We start from the raw sequence: 21081 nt of genomic DNA, 5'->3' as shown, positions 1-21081 counted from the left end.
CCCGGGGGGCAGTGTGTGGGGATGGTGCTTCGCTCACCTTGGCACCTTGGCATCTCGGGATTCGAACCAGCAACCTTCTGATTACGGGGCCGCTTCCTTAACCGCTAGGCCACCACTGGCCCACCTCAAATATTCAGGCCTGTCGTAGTTTTTTAACTAGAAATCTATGTATATTAATTATGTGTTACCATTACTAATAATGAAAAAACTGGTAATGTTATTCCAGTTATTGTTAGTGTATCCATTACCATAGCAACTACTGATATTATTAGTATTTTTTTGTTACTAACAAAAAGCACGCACCCTTTTTCAATTTTAAGTTCTACATGTAGCCACCAGGGGGAGGCAAAAACACGTCAACGTTCCTTCATTCGATTTCAGTTCAATGATTTTTTTTCATGTTTTTTGTTAATATGCTTATAAGTTGTGCCTTATGCAATAATGCTATAAACGAATGCGATACAGTTGCACCACGACTGCACAAATGACATCATTCTATATGACGAATGTAAGTTGCAAGAGGAGTGGATGCTGTTAGGCCTGTTCTGGCTGCAGAATAAATACACACACTGTTCTCGCACTGTCCTTGTGTGAGTGTTTACGTGCTTTTCCTCGTTTTTCCCTCTCTGTTGTGAGCCGGCGGTGGGAAGCCGGGAGAGTGACGGGAGATGACATTTTCAGTGTGATTCTGGATCGCAGTGACTAACCACTGACTCACCGCGCCGCCTTTTACAAATTTAGAAACCGAGCTCCATTCACGGAATTTAAAGACCCGTTTTTTTTTCCGCATCGCCTGCACTGACGGGAGCTGATGGCACCAGCCGCAGGAATATTACTCTGGGGCTTAAAGCGAGTGATGTGCCAAGAAAATGTCAGAGAGCGTTACATATTGCTCACACTGCAACAGGAGCAGTGGATGTGGGTATTTTAGATAAGTTTATAAGGTTACGAGCGAACTTCGGTGACATACAGACAACTGACTCTGTAATGGACCAAATAAATGTGCGTGTGATTGAACTGTATTGGTATCCTATATTTGCAAACAGATCGGCAAAATGGTAATGCGCCTTCTACACATGTGCGCATGCGCACTTTTTTCAGATGTTTTACCTGTTTATTTTAGGTATGTCGTGTAAGTGGTTTATTTTTTTTTACAGGGAAGAAACACATTTCTGGTTAATGTTTTACGTGCCACGGAACCCCTGTTATTCCAGACCCCTCTTTCTACTCCATGACTGGTCGAGGTGCTCTCTTCGACCCCGCATCACCACCACCATGCGCATTTAGATGCGCAGCCACTGCAGCAGCCTGACAGAAGCAGCATGATAGGGGCTTCATCACCATGGCAACTGGCTCCCTGGCGCCTGTGTGACCAAAATGAGGTGGGGGGTTTCAAAAAAAAAGCACTCTGCGTGGAATAAACATGTATCACTGAAGTCTTATAACTATAACTACATGGTAACCTGCGACCTTCGACTTTCATTTCATTGTCAATATGAAGAAACATCAGCAGAGGCTGAGTGGATTCTGCCTGTGGCGGCACAACTTACATTCACGGCATTTATCGGACGCCTTTACAGTCAGTAGGTTACAGGGACAGAACTTGTTTGAACTTGTTGCTATAAGGGTGTCTGACCCACTAGGCTACTACCAACCCTCATTGATATCAGCTGATGTGGTATTGATCTGATCTTCCTCTGGCAGCCTATAATAAGCTGTGTGTTTTATTTTTGGCTTCTAACCGTCAACCAATCAATCAACAAATCAGTTTCAAACCGAGCCGGAAATGAACCTTTTAGTAGACCCAATGAGATTTGCGTCACGGTGAAGCGTCATAAGCCCGCGGCCTTCATCGCAGGGGCGGCGGTGTCCGAATCCCAGCGTGTTCGTTTGCAGCGCGTGAACGATTGACGGATGAGTCACCGCCATCGGGAGAGGCAGGGAGAGAAATAGCCCCGTCCTCCTGGTCGCCGGTGACGCTGATCTTGTTCCTCTGACCTGCCTGTTGAAGAGCCCCGTTGCTTTGAAAGGGTTTTGGGAACATGAGAGATGTTGAGAGTGAGAGAGAGACTGTGTGTGTGTGTGTGTGTGTGTGTGTGTGTGTGTGTGTGTGTTATTAATTTGCACACCCTCCCTTCCCTCCTTCCTGCTCTGAGATGGAACAGAACAAACAGGTCTTTTTGTTTGCCCATCCTGTTTAAGTAATAATCTCTCTCTCTGCTCTGGTGTATTTTAAGTCGTCCATCTTATCTATCAACATGCATCCATTGGTTCCATCTCGCCATGTTTACTTTCATGGCTTCTGGGGCAGTGGTGGCTTATCTGGTAAGGAAGCGGACCCGTAATAAGAAGGTTGCCGGTTGCCGAACCACAAAGCAGAGGAGCATATTGGGCACACTGACGTCCTTCTCCTCACTGCGGGAGTCTTCAAACTTCCTGTTCATAGCGTTTACGGACACACACAGTTACACACGACCGCTGAAAATAGTTGTAAGGACAGGGGGGTCGCAGTGAATGAGTGGAAAAGAGGTCTGTGTGCATCCATGGCAACTGTGCAAATATGGATGGCAAACAGTCAGGAGCGATGTTCAATTTTGGTCAGTGGTGTGAGGACAAGAGTGTGTGTGTGTGTGTGTGTGTGTGTGAGTGTTTGTCCTTCACCTGCGCACATTTTAATAACACTGTTGAAGGAGGAGTGTGTGGAAGAACAAAAGAAACTTGACGCATTCAATCTGGTTATGGAGTATGTGCATCATTCACTTCCATGAAGTGTACATACACACCCATCCTCTCTCTCTCTCTCTCTCTCTCACACACACACACACAAACACACACACAGTCTCACCGACACCTCTTATAGCACCAGGCGTGCTGCAACACCGTACACTGTGAAACTGTGAGGCTGTAGCTTCCCCCTCATCATCCCAGAGTGATGGAGAAGTGGAACAGAAGCATGGATACAGGAGGCTCCTCTTCCGATATTCCTAACATTGAGTGTAATTGGTTACTGCGCCATGCCTGCCGACGGTGACATTTCGATATGGCCTGCCACCGAATAGGCCAGCGTACGCTGTGACATAACCGTGGAATCAGGAGCGCATGTCTCCTCATTTCAATTTCTAATGCATGGAGATGCAGCGAGGGCGGTGGAGTCCACCATCAGGTGTGTGTGTGTGTGTGTGTGTGTGTGAGTGTGTGTGTGTGGGCTGTACATGCAGCGCCCCAGTTAAATATCGTGCCTCAGTCATCGGCTTGCTGGGGGCGGCAGCAGCCTAGTGGGTAGCAGAAGGCCACAAAGTCACAGATTCAAACCCCACCTACTGCCACTGTGTCCCTGAGCAAGACACTTAAACCTGAGTGTCTCCAGCAGGACTGTCCCTGTAACTACTGATTGTAAGTAGCTCTGGATAAAGGATGTGAAGGTGAAGCGATTGTCATTGTGAAACATTGCAGCACAGCACACAGTGACACAACGAAATGTGTGCTCTGCTTTTAACCATCACCCTTGATGAGCAGGACAGGCGCCCGGGGAGCAGTGTGTGGGGACGGTGCTTCGCTCAGTGGCACCTTGTCGGCTCGGGATTCGAACCGGCAACCTTCTGTGGCCCCACGTCAGCTAAATCACGTAGGTGATCAGAAGTCATTACTAATAACTGGTTTCTTGGATATCAATTTACTTACATTATTAATAGACACAATGTAAGTAAGTGGGGTTTAAACCTTTGTGGTCTTCTGGTTCTGAGAAGAATGTGGTCCCAACTGGACTACTACCATTTACATTTACATTTCACATTTACAGCATTTATCAGACGCCCTTATCCAAAGCGACTTACAATCAGTAGTTACGGGACAGTCCCCCCTGGAGCAACTTATGGTTTAGTGTCTTGCTCAGGGACACAGTGGTAGTAAGTGGGATTTTAACCTGGATCTAACCCTAACCTGGAAGATTCTGGTTTATAGGCGAGATTGTTACTACCACCCTACTACCACGATGGATATTGTTGCATTATATTTTCATGACTAGTCAAATGGTATCTAATGTTGACAGTCAGAAAGACAGATGAGAGCACAAGGGCTTATTGCGCGTTATTACGCGGTTATGACGGCCGGGGGCGCCGCAGACTTCACGCCGCCGACGCCGCTCGGAACAAACTGTCCCCCGACGCGGGGAACTTCTCGCCGGGCCCGTTCTGCCCCGCGGAGGCCGAGCACCGCGGCGGCGGCTCCCGAGCGTCCCGCCGTCGGGCTCCGCGCTGCGCCGGTCGCACGGCGGCTATTTTTAGCGGCCACAGCCGCGGTCACGTGACGCGGGGAGCGACGTCACGAATGTTGTTGTTGGTGAAGGAGCTGCAAACATGGAGGAAACGGAGTTGTGACAGGGAGACGCGGGACATGTATGACACTGTGCATTTAACTGAATAAAGGAGGGTTTTTTTTTTTTTTTTTTCTCCTCCTTCTTTGTGTAACGCGCCGAAGTGGCCGGAGAGGAAAACCGCGGTCCGCGTCCGCGTAAAAAAACAGTCCCGGAGGCGCGAGCGGAGAAGCGAGCAGCGGCCACAAGGTAACGAAAGTACGGACCCACGGACCCGCGACCCACGACACGCTGCGTTTCGGGAGAGGAAAAAATAACAGCGACGCGTGTGAATTCTCCCCGCGTGGTACTTTTCGCGGGGCTGAAAACGCCGCGGATGGAGTGGTGGTTTTTTTTTTGGTTTTTTTTGCGTGCGCCGCCGTACTCTCCGCGTCCCCGCAGCTCCAGCCCCTCCGGCGCGACGTGGTCACGACTTTCACCCGCCGGCAGGTCTGGTTTGGTCGGTGCGAGCCGGGCAGGAGGTCGGGCGTCGCGCCGCTTCCACCTGGCGGAGCCGCGGTGACGTTTCCCGGTCGCCGGAGATCCGCTCCGAACTCCGAACTCCGAACAACCTTTTTCGTATAAAAAAAAAAAAAAACATGGAATCGGCCGATGTGCAACTTCGGCGTTGTGGGGTGAAAGATGCGTGTGTGTCGCGGACCGGTCGTGTTCTTTACAGGACAGCGAGGGGACGGGGTCTCCTGCCTCAGATGGAACCAGGAGGAAAGGCTGCATTCGCCAATAACCTATTAATTTATTCAACTAATTACGAGGTGATTTTTTTTTTCTGCAGCGATGTGCCACAACCTTTATTAACCCGCGTCCCCTGATGCCCGGATGTCGCCGTCGTCCGTTCGTACAGAACGTCTGCTGTCGCATTAAAACCAAAAAATGTGATTCAGGCTTTAAGATCTCATATGGTGACCCACGTGGTCCCTGCCTGCAACAGGTGGCCTGGACGATTATGTAATAATAACAGAAAAATGGATGTTGGTGTGGGACACGTGATCAAAAAAACCCTTTAACTCTATACAAATGCAGTATAACGCTGCACACACACACACAACATAAAACACCAGGAGGAATACTGCTAGCTTTATAGATGTTGTGCTCCAGTTTATATTGTGAAGGGAAGGTGAAGTGATTGTCTCAAACAGATGTGTCCTCTGCTTTCGACCATTACCATTGGTGAGCAGTGGGCAGCCGCGACAGGCGCCCGGATTCGAACCAGCAACCTTCTGATTATGGGGCCGTGTCCGCTAGGCCCACCGCTGTGTGCTGGTGTGTGTGTGTGTGTGTGTGAAACCTCCTGAGTGTGACGGATGTCGGTAGAGGGGGCTCTGGGGTGGAGGCTTTTGGGGTTGTGTTTGTATGGTCACTCGTGTTGCTAAAGTTTCTCAGCGGGGTCAGTCTTGCCTCGAAGGGCGACACACAGCCTGTATTTCATATATGCGTTAAGATAATGTTATTACCAACAAAGGCCGGTTTTTAATTCGGTGGTGTGCTCAGGAAACTTGCTGTGAAAACGGGAGGGCAGGGACCAGGGCTTGGGGGGGAAAAAAAAAAAAAAGTCACAGAGGCAAAGGATTTCCTCGTATTCTGTCCCCGGCATCGGGGGCGAAGCGTTGCCGTTTGAGCGTGCAGCTGCCAGATTATCTCGATGGGAGCGCCGTTTAGCACAACAAGCCAACCAAATCCCGCCGCTTCCTTTTCGCCCGCTCGTGGGATTTGATGGTCCACGTGGCGCGAAGCTTCTATATCTGTCCTGTTCCCCCTTAATGGTACATCGGCTGGGGCTGATTTGCTGAATGGCTGCCGCCAGATGCCCGAACATCTGCGCGTGACCCAGCCTTCAATCGCCAGGCAACAGATGTGGCGGACTTTTTTCCTCGCTCATTAAAATCCCGAGCGAAGTAATCTCCGCCTAATAAATAGACATGTTAAGATGCTGTTAGTGCCCCCGCCCTCGGAGACGGGGAATTGTCGGCCCTGCGGCGAGGCGGGGGGCCGTGCTGGATGTTTCGGGGGTCTGTTTTTCAGCTGTTTTTGTCTTCGTGGTGGGATTGAACTTTGAGCTGTGCTGAGCATGTGGGCGGCGTCGCATGTGTCAGTAGTAAAAGGCAAAATGTTCCTTCTTTTTTTTTTTTTTATGGCGTCTTATCGTCATGCTGGAGGAGATTCACTCGTTGCCCCCCCCCCAAACAAAAAGTTCACTGACCAGCATTTAAATCTGGAAAATGTGTGTCAGTCCCCCCCCCCACGCACATGTTCTTACTCTTTGCCCATATGTGTAATGTTGTAATGCCTGTGAAAATGGGGGTGTCCGTGTCTGTGCCTGTCGAGAAAGCAGATGTTTCGTCACATGAGCCCTGGCGCTTCTCCCCACCTCTGGAAGTGAGGCTGAGGCCTTGTAGATGTTTTATGGGAGTTAAAGTCATATTCAATCCGCTCCTTAAGAGAACAGGCCGCGCACACATGAGTTGAGAAGAAGAAAGTTAAAAACGGACTCTGCTGGTGGGATGGAGACCGTTCTTCTAAAAGACCTTCTCCGCCGGCCGCCCCAAACATCTCCCTGTTTAGCCGGGTCATTTAGTTACTGGTGAGTTCATCACATCTGCATGTTCTGCGTGGATTCTCACAACGCGCCGCAGCCAGTTTACCGCAGCCTAGGTTGATGTTAATCTGCTGCAGATATGACCAACTCAGGAATGCGATGATGATGATGATGATGATGTCGGGGGATTCCAGGAAGGAGACTGCAGCGCACCGCCGAGGCGACCGTTGACCCCGCAATGGTGCCGCAGAAGGTTGCTTTTTATTGCAGACCCGGCCAAAGCGGGTGTTTTATGGGGCGTAACGAGACTCGGCGGGACGTGGTAGCTACGCCCGAGCTGCGCTGCCTCCGACTCCGCCTCCAGCTCCTGAGTCGGGAGCTTTTTTGCCCGTTGAGGGAGCAATTAGCTTGGGGAAGTCTTTCCACTTTATTCCCAACAGTAGCGGCGACCTCCGCATATCCGCCGCGCGCGCTCTACAACGATTTGTCTTCGCTGACAGCCAGAGCCAAACAAGTGGAAAGTAAACCGAGGCGGCCCTCGCACGCCTCATATGGAGGAGGGGGAACGCACGGGGGGGGTTTACTTGGCGCGGCGCGGCCACCAGGCCCAGGTTGGAGGTGCATGAAGACGGGATGAACGATGACGGGCCCTCCTCCGCGCTCCTTTTGGAAATGTTGTCGCCGACCCCCCCCAGCCTCGACTCTGCACTCTCTGCGCTCAGCTGGACGCCTGCCCTGGCGTCCGTAGTCGGAGTGGCGAAGGCTCCCATGACAGTGGTGGCCTAGCGGTTAATCAGAAGGTTGCCGGTTCGAATCCGGATCTGCCAAGGTGCCACTGAGGTGCCACTGAGCAAAGCACCGTCCCCACACACTGCTCCCCGGGCGCCTGTCACGGCCGCCCACTGCTCACTCAGGGTGATGGGTTAAATGCAGAGGACAAATTTCACTGTGTGCATCGTGTGCTGCGCTGCTGTGTATCACATGTGCCAATCACTTCACTTAAATACTCCGCTTCGCAGCTTCTTCTGGGCCTTTGTTATTCTAGCACTGCATGTTGCAGCTGGTTCAGTCGGTTCGAAACAGATCGGCAGTGGCAGACACACTTCGCTGAAACGGCCACTTAACAAGCATAATTCATCACAATCGATTCATATTAAACGGCCACGTATTTCACCGGCGCGTGGTTGTTCTGTGGGCCCTCGTCCGGTAAGAACCGCATTTTGAGCACAGGGGTCTGACTCAGAGCAAAGCTTCAGGGTATCAATGCAAAGATCGAGGGTTCGTCTCCTAGGAGCCACTTCCTGCGTCGCCTAGCAGCACTCAGTCTGCCCGTTCCCAGGAAGGACAGGCAGCCAGCCAGCACCTGACCTGAGCGCGGCAAGGCCCACATATTCCCCGCCCGGCCGCCCGCACCCCCCGCCGCGGAGCCCGGGGCGTGCCAAAACATACCCCGTGTGCTAAAGTGGTTCTGCTATTTTAATCCCGATTCACGCGTCATTAGGATAATGCACTTGGCCACCCGTCAGAGCTGGTTAAACATTTTTAAATACCCGGCTACAAGATAACCCATTATTCTCCTGACGCCAGGTAGTCTTTACCGGCCCGGGGGTTGCAGTGAGGTGATTGGGACGGTGATGTCAGAGGCCCGGGCCACGTTGGAAACGCGCACTTAACTCAACAAACTAAATATAGACCCAGGGGCGAGACCTGTTTGCGTTGAAATAGTACCTTGTTGCAGGGTTTGATGTTTTTATGAAAGGTATTTGTGAAGTTAGAATAATATATAAATCTCTCAGTTTGTAAGTGTACAAAACCTATGTTGGTAATCAGTCGATTTTTCATCATCTTTAAAAAAAAGCCTTTATTGCTGACCTATAATTCAGCATTCTGTTTTAAATGAAAGCCTATTTGCTGCATTACATGGGGTCGTTTGCAAGCGATAGATTTCATAATGCGAATCACATAACATATTATGCCAAATTGCATGATTTGATTATGTCTGTTTGAGTGGCTCTGAATTGGTGCTGTGTTCATTTCACTATTTGGAATTACTGGCCGACTAGGAGAACCTGTTCTGTAGGTTCCAGTTTCCCCATGACCGGGACCTGGATAAGTGAGTTAAAGGACAGACTGGATGGATCACTTTGCCTGGCCACCTTTCCTATTGAAAGAAATGCATTTAAACATTGATCCGACAACGTCTTTGCATTTGAGAGTTTCATTTTTTCATTTTTGCTGAAAATAAATAGCTCTTGCCATCTTCTTTTTCCCTCGAGGTACTGTTAGTGACGCAATTCTTACCCACAACAAGAAATTACCCCCCAAACAACAATCCACTAATATACACCAATGATTTTCCAGCACTGAAAACATTCATTAGACAGTGTGTGTGTGTGTGTGTGTGTGTGTGTGTGTGTGTCTGTCTGCAAAGTGACACTGTCATCAAGCTGATGCAATGTTGCTGTGATCCAATTAAATGGCGCATTCCTGAAAAGCTGTATTAGAAAGAGTTCAGAGTGTGAGTGGGGTGTAGGGGTGTCTGTGGGGGGAGCTAAGAATTGCCCTGGGAAAAGATGTATATATTAGTGGAAGTGTTGGCAAGCACGCCAGTGTTTAAACTCCCCTCAGATGTCCCATCACATTTAAGAGCATTAAACTCTGATCAGCACTGCGTTTGGGCACCGTGCCCAGTGCCCGGGCGCTTCGCTGTGCCACAGTGGCGTTGGCGTGTCCGGAATGCAGGGATTTAGTATGTTCCCTTCTGCCGTGCTTTGGACTGTTTCATCAAAAATATACCGGGAGTCCGAGCAGAGGTGTGATAGACATCGCTTTCCAGGAACCGATGAGCTCTCGTGTCTGTGAAGCCACTCCCCTCAATTGTGGTGTCATCTAGTTCCTGTTTTTACATTTACATTTTACATTTACAGCATTTATCAGACGCCCTTATCCAGAGCGACTTACAATCAGTAGTTACAGGGACAGTCCACCCCTGGAGCAACTCAGGGTTAAGTGTCTTGCTCAGGGACACAATGGTAGTAAGCAGGATTTGAACCTGGGTCTTCTGGTTCATAGGCGAGTGTGTTACCCACTAGGCTACTACCACCCTTTTTAGATGCTACTTACGGCATTACTAAGTTTCAGGAGGGTAAAGCTTGAAACCTGTTCTGTTTGGAGGCAGCTACTCTGCTGCATTGCTGCTCGCTCGGGTACAGGTGCAGAAGGTCGAGTTCTGCTGGTAACACCGCGTGTGCTTGGTTCTGCAATGGTGCGTTCTAACCATTAGGTGGGGCCAGAGGACCCTCTCCAAGGACAGGAAGGCAAGGCGAGCCCCCCCACCCTACGTGAATGAGTACTGCTTTAGGGGTGCAGAAGAGCTGCAGAATGCACCGTAGAGGCGGCGTTTCCCTGAGATGGCACTGTGATTGGACGGTTTCACAGTCACAGTCTGGTCAGGTCTTCACACACTGCATCCAGATATGGCTTCTGCATCTTTAACATCAGTCGTATTGATGCAAATGTCACCAAACTACGGTCAGCTTGAGTAAAGCATGTCGCTGGATTTTCATTTAGCCTTTTTATACGGTCAGTGATGTTTGGTGTGGCCCTGTCACATTCGCATTTTTATTTATTTATTGTATTATATATAATTTAATAAATGACATTTCCAACCTTAACAATGCAACTGGTCACCTGTCCAGGGCAGATCCAGGTAGACAGGAATGAGAGAATGGTCATCCCTCTGCCAGGTAGGATGAAGCTTGTGTATGTGTGTGTGTGTGTGTGTGTGTGTATGTGTGTGTGTGTGTGTGTGCGCGCGTTTTCTAGCTGTGAGACAGAGGGAGTGTTATTGCATTGCAGCTGTTTCTCTTGTCTCTCCGCAGACCAGAGGCAGCATGATTCATCCCATTAACACTTTCATGAATGCCTTTTTTCGTGGGAGGTGATCTGACTAATCCCCCTAGGAGAGAAAATGTAATTTGTCACCTTCTCCAATGCCATCTTCAACATCTATCAGGCTCTGACACGTGCCTTTTCATTTCATTAATGCCACAGTGAAAAAAATATACTGTCCTTTGATCACGGTGAATGTCTCGTTTTTTTTAGGTACCTTTCAAAAGCCTTTTTTATGAATTATTTGTAGTCCTGTAGATGGGGAGTGAAGTGGAGAGAGATTGAATGGAGGGGGAGTTGGATGCAGCTCATCTTTGAACTTGTGAGTGGTAATTACATGTGACTGATCATCCTTTGGAAAATGTTTGTTTAGCCGAGTCAGCGCGTTCATCTTAATTATTGATGTCACCAAATGCAGAAACTTTGCACAGACAAACCTCATGATATATTTAAACAAGTTTCCTGTCTATAATGATACAGTTTGAGCCTAAAGTAGACCTAAATCTCTCTTCCGTTCTAGAGACCCCACCCATGATCCAGCTGAGGTCTGAAGTCATGGCTGAAGCTGAAGATCCACTTTAGTGCCTCCTGCCCACAGTGCCCATCAGCCTCCATAATCCCACACAACCTCTGCCTCGTTTAACCATTGGTACACCAGCCTGCATCCTCTTCAGCCTGAATCAGAGCTGCAGGCAAACAGGATCTTTGGCAGCTTTGCCATCCATGAACTCTCCGAAAACACCAGGTAAAAATGAAAAGCACGTGCACAATCTTCACAATATGCCCATAGGCTGATTAGAAGGTCAAGTGACACATCGGTTCATAGATCAAAGGTCATAGTGCAAAGGTTGCACTCTCCAAAATAACACACGAATCTTTGAGGAGCAACGGAGCATGGCTTCTGTAATGAGCACAGCCATTCCCGGGTTGAGACCTGTTCAAGAGGTTTTTGATTGTCAGAATCTCCTTTAATTTGTGGAGAAGCAGAATTGTCCACACATTGTACACTAGATTTGCCTACATTTTCTCCAACGCTAGTACAGAGTGCCCACTGAACTCAAGTTCATCCTGCTGAGGAGCTGAATGAACTTTCCGGTTCTCTGTAAATGTCATCTGTTGTGCTTGTTTCATTGTGAAGCTGTTCAAAAGAACAAAACAGATCATTAGAATATTTTGTTAAAGGCTTTTTGTCCCCCTCTGATTGGATTATATTTTAATGACTGGGTGAAACGAAGCTCCTCCCGAATCTGTGACCTTTGCCAGGATCACTGTTTGCATGTTTACATAGCCTGTGAATGCTCTGCCCTTTTAACTGTCCTACTCGTCTCTGTTCCTCTCAGGCCTCTAACTTCCTCTTCCTTTTTTCACTCCCCCCATCATTTCCTTTCTCTTAGCTTAGCTTCTTGTCAGGTAGCAGTTCTCTTTGTCTTCTGTCGCTTCGTTTCCTCCTTCCTTTCCTCTGCTGTGTCCCTCTCTTTCTCCCTCTCCCCTCTCTTCCCTTTCTCCCACTCTCTGGGGTTTATAATTAGAACGAATGACGACCGACCAGACCTTTATTAACCCCCCCACCCCCCTTATGACGTCTTTGAATGCCACTGGGTACCGTGGCAACCCTCTTGTTGTTGAGCACTCCTCATCAGAGGGAGATTGAAGGCCTGCGTTCACTTAAGATTCTTTTTTTAACAAGTCTGTTGTTAAAAACAGCATTGTATTTTCCCTGCCTGTCTGATTTGCATACGTCACCAAATGCACTCGCATCACTTATTCATGTCATGTGTACACTTCTGTACAGATTCTGAGAGCACTGCTGTGTGAAAGTCACTTGCTTTTATGCAAAATTGTGTACGTACCTCTTGCAATTAAATAAATAAATAAAATAAAACACTTTCCGACCCAGAATAGCTTTTATGTTGCCACATTTACGTCACTTCCTTTTTGGTCACCAAGGAGGCTCAGTCTGAGATGAGGACGGCAGAAATAGCAGGTAATGAATTTGTTAACAGAAATGTCCTCAGTCTCCCTGAAAGGAGCTCTTGTAAGGTCACTAGCCAGTGACTAGGCCTGTGTACTGTAATTGACTGTCTGTGTTGTCCCCTGGGTAACATATTAATGTACGGCTAGTGCAGTAAAATCTAAACATGACTACCACTTAACGGCTCTAATGGACGCCAACCAGCCTATCCAGGATACGGTATAAAATGGGATACTTGTAAATGGTTCAGTAGCTCGGGTAAATCCTTTTCAAATGGAACCGCGATGCACACACGTTGATATCTGTACAGCCCAAATATACAGTGAAGGACCTGCAGACTGATTCATACGGGGCTTGTTGTTATTGCCGTTCGTTGATTTATGCCATGCCGTTTTTTTTTTTTATTATAATATTATTTTGAGGATTTTCATTTTGTTTCTGGATATGTCGGTGATGGAACTAATATAAGATAATTAGCATCATGTGTGCAACTGAAGGTCTCTGGAATGGCGATCCATTAGAGTTTGTCATTCTGACACCCCTGCGGAGGCTTGTTGATTTTAATCGACACGGCAACCTCAGGAGCGGGCAGCAGACGTTCTCCCTCTCCGTTTCCTGCGCCTGCAACAATTCCTTCCCTTCTCTGCACATGTAACCTACACGCATGACCTGCGTTGCCATAACAGGTTGTGAATAATTTGCCACGCTCAGTATAAAACACTCACATTACCACGGTCCCCAATTTGTTGTCCTAGAGCTGGAAATGCCATCAGTGCTTCTCAGGCTTCCGTCCCTGCATCGTTTCTGAAAGGGGGGCAGACGGAACTGTGTTGCCGTCTCTGGTCGGTCTCAGTCTCAGATCCTGGGTTAACAGTCATTACCAAAGAGCATTAATTTCTGAATACAGGGAAATAAATAAATAAAAAACTCTGTGTGTGTGTGTGTGTGTGTGTGTGTGTGCGTTAGCTGCACTGCAGCTGGGACTGAGCAGGGAATGAGTCATCGCTGTGTTCTATTTGAGGAGAGTGAATCTCTACGCTGGGTGTGTGTGTGTGTGTGTGTGTGTGTGTGTGTGTTGTGAGTGCATCTGTCCATGCCTTAATATGAGTCATCAAATGATGCACCTAAAAATGGTTGTTTGGTTGCCTGTAATCAAGAGGGTGCAGCAAACTCTCTGTATGCTAATGATGTCCTTGTACATGTAGGTCCTTGTTTTTCTAGTATTGATTATGTGTGTGTGGGTGGGTGGCTGTACTTGTTTAGAATATCAAATATGCCATATTAAATCACAGCGTCCCGACATATAAACAGCCGAACGCATGACGTCTGCAGACTGATATTTATTCATCTGCATAACGTGTAAAAAAAAATGACTCTCATCCAGTCATGGAAGCCGCTGGTCAGACTGCTCTGTCAATGCGATTGAGCACAGCAGACAGGACAGCGTTGATTGTGAATTCTGACCAAGTATTCACAGGGTCTCAGGGAGAAATGCTCGCGGTAATGAAGATTTTGACAGTTTGTTCATCAACCGCATATTTGTTGGAGCTGGTAGTTTATCTGCCGTTGTGCACTGGCTCATGGTTATTGCAGTGGTTGTTTCTTGTCTCCGTTTCGCATTGGGTTGGCGATCTGCTCATAGCATTATCTTGGAGAAGCAATTCCTCCTTAAAAAAGGGATATTTCTTTTACTGCATTACAGTTTTTCTGTGCTTTTCGAACTTTCAACATCAAAGCTACCTACAGTCTTGTCTGATTGAATGAGCAAGTGATTCATCACTGCACACATTGATTATTTGCGTCTCCTGTGCATTTGATGCAGAATTGCATGTGTATTTTACGTGGTTTTTGTTATTTGGGGTATTGATGCTGACCTGAACGTTGGTGGCCTTTTCTGCTTGTGGGTGAGTTGAAATAGGTCAGACCTGGCTGAAGGCATGGACGTCTTGACATTAACCATGCAGCAACATAGTTTACTGAGAAATAAAGCAGAATCCCCCCCCACCCACACTCCTGTGGCTAAATATAAACGGCAGCTTATGTTGTAACGTTACAAAGGGTACACCAACCTATAAATAGCAGGGGTAACTGGATTGTAATGTTAAGAGACCAGAACTAGCTGGACTGGTGAGATCTTCGGCTGGTTCCTCAACCCAACCTCCAGTCCAATTACCACTCCACCGCCTTAAATTGGGAAGATGATCAGGGCTTAGCTGGCAGCGCTGGGAATCCACCGGTAACACGTGGAATTTAGATGTTTGAGCGAATTAGTGTGGACAAATCAAGGAATACTTTTGGGGTTGTCAGTACCTCACCAGAACTGCGCCCTTCCCAACTTCCGCCTCTTTATCTCTCCCCGCATCCTAGATTACTAGGACTGAATGAAAGCTGAACGAGTGGATGGACAAGTGGGGTCAGTCTGTCAGGAAGTGCCTCACCCAGGGACTTCTGACTTGTGAGTTAGCTGGTTGGTAGCCAAGTTTGGCACAGCCCCTTTTGAGCTAATTTAGCCACCGTCTGCTCGCCTGCCCACTCCGACCGCGCAGCCCGGCAGATTGTTTCGGACAAAACGCTCTCCCACCTTTGTGCAGAATCCCCGTGGCTTTTGCGCTGCGGGTGCTGGACAAGCCTTGTCCCTTGATCTCTGAGAGCCATCTGAAAGTCACCCTCCCTGACCACGCCATGCCATCATCAGAATGGTGCAGTGGCCCGAGGTGCTCTAAGAATAAAGTGGAACGGGGTTAATTTAGCTCCATCTGAGGTTTTGGATTGTTCCTTTGGATCGGCTCCACGCGATGCCTGGCCCACAAAGACCGACTAACATTCCAGATGCTTCCACAGTGTGTGCTCCGGGCTCGTTTTGGGACTGGCCGCACTGTCCCGTGTGCTTGGCGCATAAGGTCATTTTGATCCTGACTTTGGGAAATGATTGTCCCTGTAGTGTTCACAAAAGCTGCTGTATCGGTCTCCGCACCGCTCCGTGTCTCCGTAAAAAAAGTGTGACATTTTGAACAACTGTTTGGCTTTTTTGCTTTATGGGCCGGGAGAGAGCGGCGTTCCTAGTATCCGGTGCAGCAGCCTACGCGGTGAGACAGACGACTGGACTTCAGTTAGCCCTCCTGGACAGATGGCCGTAGATGGTTAACCTACTTCTGCCAGATCAATTGCTGATGCAGTTCTTTCGGTAATCTTTGGACGGCGCCAACATGGGTAATGCACTTAAGTGTATTTAACCCGTATGTTTCTGTCACTCGTGCCCTCCATTCAAGGTCTTTATTGTAAAAGATGGGCCGTGTGGGCGTGTGTAATCTTGTGGTGCAGCCTCTGCGGTTGTGTGACACCGCCGTGCCAGGATGGTAAAATAACGGTTCGGCCCATCATCGAGATATTGCCTCGTGTTTTTTCGCCGCTCGCTGTCTCTTTTTATGAGTCATTTGCTTTTTCATGTCCTCCAGCGCTGTCGCTCAGGTTTGTAGCAGTGGCCCCCGCCACCTCAGCCACCACGGCCAAGTCTCATTGGCTGAGGAGACGGGACGTCTGATTGGCTCCGTGTTATTTGCATGAAAGAGCCCTGTCCACACCCCGGCGTCTCTTGCTCCCCCCCGCCTCTCTCGCCTTCCTCCGACTCCTCCCCTCCACGCCGAGAGCGCTCGCAGCGCCCGGCGCTATTTATAGCGCGACCCGCCCCTCCCCTGCCGCTCAGCTGCTATTTCCAGCTGGCCGGAGCAGCCCAGTCTGTTTGTAAACTCTGCCGCGCTGCCGCGGTACGTCTGCGCTCCCCGGGACGGCAGGGGGTGTGGAGCCCGCAGCACGCAGAACGACAGATTAGACCCGCGAGAGGAATCGGGAACCGGAGGCCGTCTGACGGCGTTTTCACGTGGCGCTCCTCGTCTTCCTGCGTGTAGAGGTCCCCCTTTCAGCCTCTGAGTGGGGTTGTGGGACTCTTGTGGGTGTGCGTTGCTCCGTAGACGGAAAGGAGGAAGCAAGAAGGGGGGGGGGGGGGGGGGGAGGAGAAGGAGAAAGAGAGGGTAGGAGGCCAGCGCTCCGAGCGTCCTACAGCCGGCTGTCTCGCTCTCGCACTAGAACGCCGTCTCCCACAGTCTCCTAGTGATCTACTTTCTCCAGCTTGCATGTGGACGTATGCGGACTCGTTCCGACCAGAAGCATCAGGCGAACACGTCTGATACCCCGGAGGGACACACTTTTTACCTCTGGACACGTTGGGATTCTCTTTTCTCAGTTTTTTACTTTTTACACCGAACGAGTTTTTGCATTTTTTTTTTTTTTTCAGCCTCTTAAAAAGATGATGTGGATTACGACTTCGCTTTCTGGTACTTTGCGTATTTCCCGTCACGCACTCGTCCGCTCGTAGAGTCCCCTGTGACTTTTCTCTTCCTTGAGGAAAGATTGCCTTTTTCCCCTGCAGCCTGTGTGCATGGAGAGATTGTGTTTTTAACCCGACGTCCCCGACTTATTTCTGGCCATGGAAATGAAAGGGACCACAATCAGTTGTCTCCTACATCAGCTTGCTTTACAGTAGATAAGGGATGGAGCTGGCAGCGCTGTTCTAAAGTGAAGCTTTTTCCCTCGCCTCCTTGTACAACTCGGTTCTTCAAACTGTTTTCGCCTGCGCAGCAAAGCGGCGTCGGACTTGATCGCTCAAGTTCACGCGGTTATTTACCCCTTTTTTCCCCGCTGCGAGTGTTGGACACACACCTTAAGACTGGCATGCTTTTGAGGCCCATCGTGCCGGGGCTGTGCGCAATGTTGCAGACGATCTACGAGACAGAATCCTGCTTCTCCTCCGACAGCGTCTCCAGTAGGGAGCAGCCGCTGGAGCTGCTTGCGCAGTCCCGCGTGTCTGCCATGCCCAGCAACGGTGAGTGCCAGCGGGCAGGGGGAACAGACGCGGTCAAGGTGGCAGGGGCCGCTTTAAGTTGTTAGACCGCTAAGCCTTTGTTTATGTAGCTACTTATTTATTTTGAAGACACAATTGGGAGTTTTGTTTTGTCTCGCTGCGTCTGCCGTTATGTCTGGCTCAACTTTTTTTGTTTTGGTGCAAACAGAGTAGGTGGCCGCAGAGGTAGCTGAAAATGCACACTGCCTAGAAAGTCAGGATCGTGGAGGACTTGGCTTTTCTACGTGAAGCAGCGTTCGGCGTACCTGTCAATACGTGCTTGTTTTGTGTTTGTTCGTCCGTATGTATTTTAGTCTTCGTATATCCTCATCCGCGGTGACGTCATGGTTTTCCCGTCCCTAGTCCATCACTGACCCGTGCACTATTGCGGGTGTAGAGCCGCCGCACATCGCCCCCCCCCCCCCCCCCCCCCCCCCCCCCCCGCATTCACACTTTGCCTTGTGTACTCAACACCTGTTCAAACAAATCCTCTGACTTCTTTCTGATGGTCTGATTTTCTGAGGCTACTTAATGAAATTGATATTAATTTAAATAGATTTACAGGTGATTGAAAGCATTCACACTGAGAGAAATGGAAGGGAGAGTTGCATTGCGAATGTAGTCAGTTTTTGGAATGGAGATCTGCTCCAGAGTTTTAAGAGTGGGACTCCAATCATCCTGCACCATTTATTTCCCCTAATGCAATAGGCCTTTTAAATAATTATCTCAAACTGCTTTGGTCATACTAATGACATCTATTAGCATGAAATGCATATGGATCAGTACTCATTTTGTTGCAGTTATTCAAGAATGCATTTTGTTTTGTCATCGGACAAAAACTTTCATTACAGAACTGAAAGATGACTGTGGGTGTGCACAGAAAGGGGTGTGCACTAAATATAGTGTTAGAGAAATAACAAAGCCTGCATTGGCGATTGGACTACCTTGAGCATATGGGGTGCTTTTAATTAAATGAACCTTGATTATGTAACTGAAAAGCGAATCATTATGGATTAGCAGGATTACAGATTTGCAACCAAAATGGATGACCGATTGTTGCCTTAGCCTGTTTTCCCATCAGTAACTAGCAATCTAACCATATGACAGCTAATCCTGCTTTAGGGAATTAAATTTCCAGAAATATCCCAAAATAAATCTATGGGTCTGCCCTCTTATTTTGTCGAAAGTGATAAGCAGGCTAATGGTCAATGGGTTGCTGAGTCCCTGTGGTTAGAATTGAGCACAAAATTGCATCCCATCAGACATGTAATATAAAGGAGGTTCGTCATTCTGTTTGCCGATTGTCGTGTTACTTCCTCCTAGCAGTTATTCCCCAGCTCCCATCTTTGTGCTTTTCAACAGCCAGCCGAGTTCCCAGTGGGTACAAGTCCTGTCATTGATTTTCCCTGTGGACTGCCAGGATGGTGGTACAGTGATGTCAGTGTCATACAGTGAGACGGGTCATGATAGTACAAGGTCATGAACAGCTCTTTCCCTCTAAACAGGGTCCCTTGTGTATCTGGCTCCTGCATCACATGACGTTTCATAATGGTTTCACGCAGTTTAGCCGCCCCTTTTAACCCTGGTGTAACCTCAGGTTTTCTAATCCCCCCCTGCGTCACTGAGGACATAACATACTGCATCCTTTTGTTTGCTTGAGCACTATCTGAAAGTTTTGCCTGATTGTAAATGGATTTGGGTCAAGCTGACGCAGAATTTCTTTTCATTCTTTGCATATTAATGTTTTAAAACAGTGACCACAGGCACTGGTTTCATATGACCAGCATCCCTGTAATTATGTATGGAACCGAATACAAGATGTGAGCATGGGAAACTGGAGACCTTTATGACTAAAATGCAATGGTTTCGTTAAAAGAAAAAGTCCCCTGAACCACTACAAACCTTCTCCTCTGATCTTCAAAATCTCATGATGTAGTTTTCTCTTCACTAGTGGACCCTGGGTTGCAACAGGGCAGCGTAATACATAAGCAATACATACATAAGACATACAATACAATACATAAGACATAAGCAATAGCACAAATGTCAATTTAGGTCTTCTGCTGCAATGCGTTCTCCTATGCAGTAAGCAGCAAAATAAAACGTAACCACGGGAATAAAGTTACACGTGTAACGACATTTGTGAAGGTCATGGCTGCAAGCGAGAAGTCAGTTTCTGAGTTATTCAGAGACGTTGCTAATTGCTTAGAATAGTCATTCCCAACCTGGTCCGCACAAATTAATCTGATCTAAGGTTACCAAAATTAGAATTGTAAAGATGCAATTTTTAAAACCACTTAAGTTTGAGTCGAGAAACCCACGCTGACTGTGCCATTTATTTAAATGTATCACACGGCATAACAGTCGGATCGGGCTCAGGCTGAATTTGGTTGATCTCGGGCCATGTCGCGTCGAACTTTTTAGGGTCGATTACAACTCTAATGTAGACTATATATTGCCTGCAGTGTAAAACAAGGACAATAAGGCAGGAGGGCTTCAGGGGAAAAAGGTTTGGAAACCACTGAACTAAACAACTCAAAACAGATTCTACCTGCAAATTATTCCTCTGTTTGATCTGATAAAATAAGCAGAACTGATCAAAGTTCAGGTCAGTCCACCATCCTCTGTGACTTTTGAACTAGCGGTATAAGCAGTCAGGCAAGCAGTTATGCAGAAAAACTAATGATAAAGGTCAGGTCCATCCCGCTGGCACTGATTGACAGACAAAGTCATTATGCTGAAAAGTCACATTATGACATAAAAAAGCCATTGGGAAGAGTGGCATTTTGAAATGAAATACAGATTCAGAAAAAAGGCTGAAATAAAATAATATGCCTCTGAAATAATCTGTATTGTTGGGTAAAAAATATTTAATAATAATTAGTGCTATATATTTAACAATAATTAGCTGTATATCAAAATGTGTTTCACAATTTTATGTTGTCATTATATATCATTGTCTTATTTTCGTTTTTTTTATTTCATTGTGCCTTCGTTATTTATTTAATTTTGAACACTTTGGCGTTCCATACACTCCAAGTTCATGTAAAGGTGAAATGGCACGTCGAAACCAAGGCCGCAAGTTGCACGTCCATAATGGGACACCTTTGGGATAAGGAATTTCAGAGAAACATCCGTGGTATTATTTGCGTACCCAAGTATGTTTTCTTCCACGAGGCTGCTAAAATAAGTAACCCCTAAAATTAGCCATCCCACATCCCAACTGCATGTCAACCCCCGTCCAACCCCTCCCCAACCCGTGTTCCAGTGCTATAATGAGCTGCTGGCATGTCACGCCTGTTTACCAGCCCCACATAGTTGCACACGGGGTCTGGATGCAAGGGTGGGGTGCAAATTATGGAGGGGAGTGGCAAAGAGGGTCAAGGATGAATAAGCCTGTGCGTATATTTTTATCC

General features: G+C 47.9%; 1 protein-coding gene across 7 annotated transcripts in view; it reads left to right on the top strand.

Moving 5' to 3' along the window:
- Window positions 1–4218: 4218 nt before the first annotated feature.
- LOC114793568 (histone deacetylase 5-like) overlaps window positions 4219–21081 on the top strand; it is a 50288-nt gene continuing 33425 nt past the window's right edge. For 4 of the 7 annotated variants that reach the window (XM_028985506.1, XM_028985504.1, XM_028985505.1 and 1 more), the window contains exon 1: window positions 16800–17647. In XM_028985506.1, coding sequence (XP_028841339.1) covers window positions 17497–17647 — 151 coding nt within the window. In that variant the 5' untranslated portion in view covers window positions 16800–17496. Of the gene's footprint in view, window positions 4571–11046; window positions 11119–11316; window positions 11542–16799; window positions 17648–21081 lie in introns of those variants that run through there. The other 3 variants (XM_028985508.1, XM_028985507.1, XM_028985510.1) reach the window with 3 other exon arrangements.

This window comes from Denticeps clupeoides, chromosome 7 (genome assembly GCF_900700375.1).
Source record: "Denticeps clupeoides chromosome 7, fDenClu1.1, whole genome shotgun sequence".
In the NCBI taxonomy this organism is placed as follows: domain Eukaryota; kingdom Metazoa; phylum Chordata; class Actinopteri; order Clupeiformes; family Denticipitidae; genus Denticeps; species Denticeps clupeoides.
This window is presented reverse-complemented; position numbering and strand designations above follow the sequence as displayed.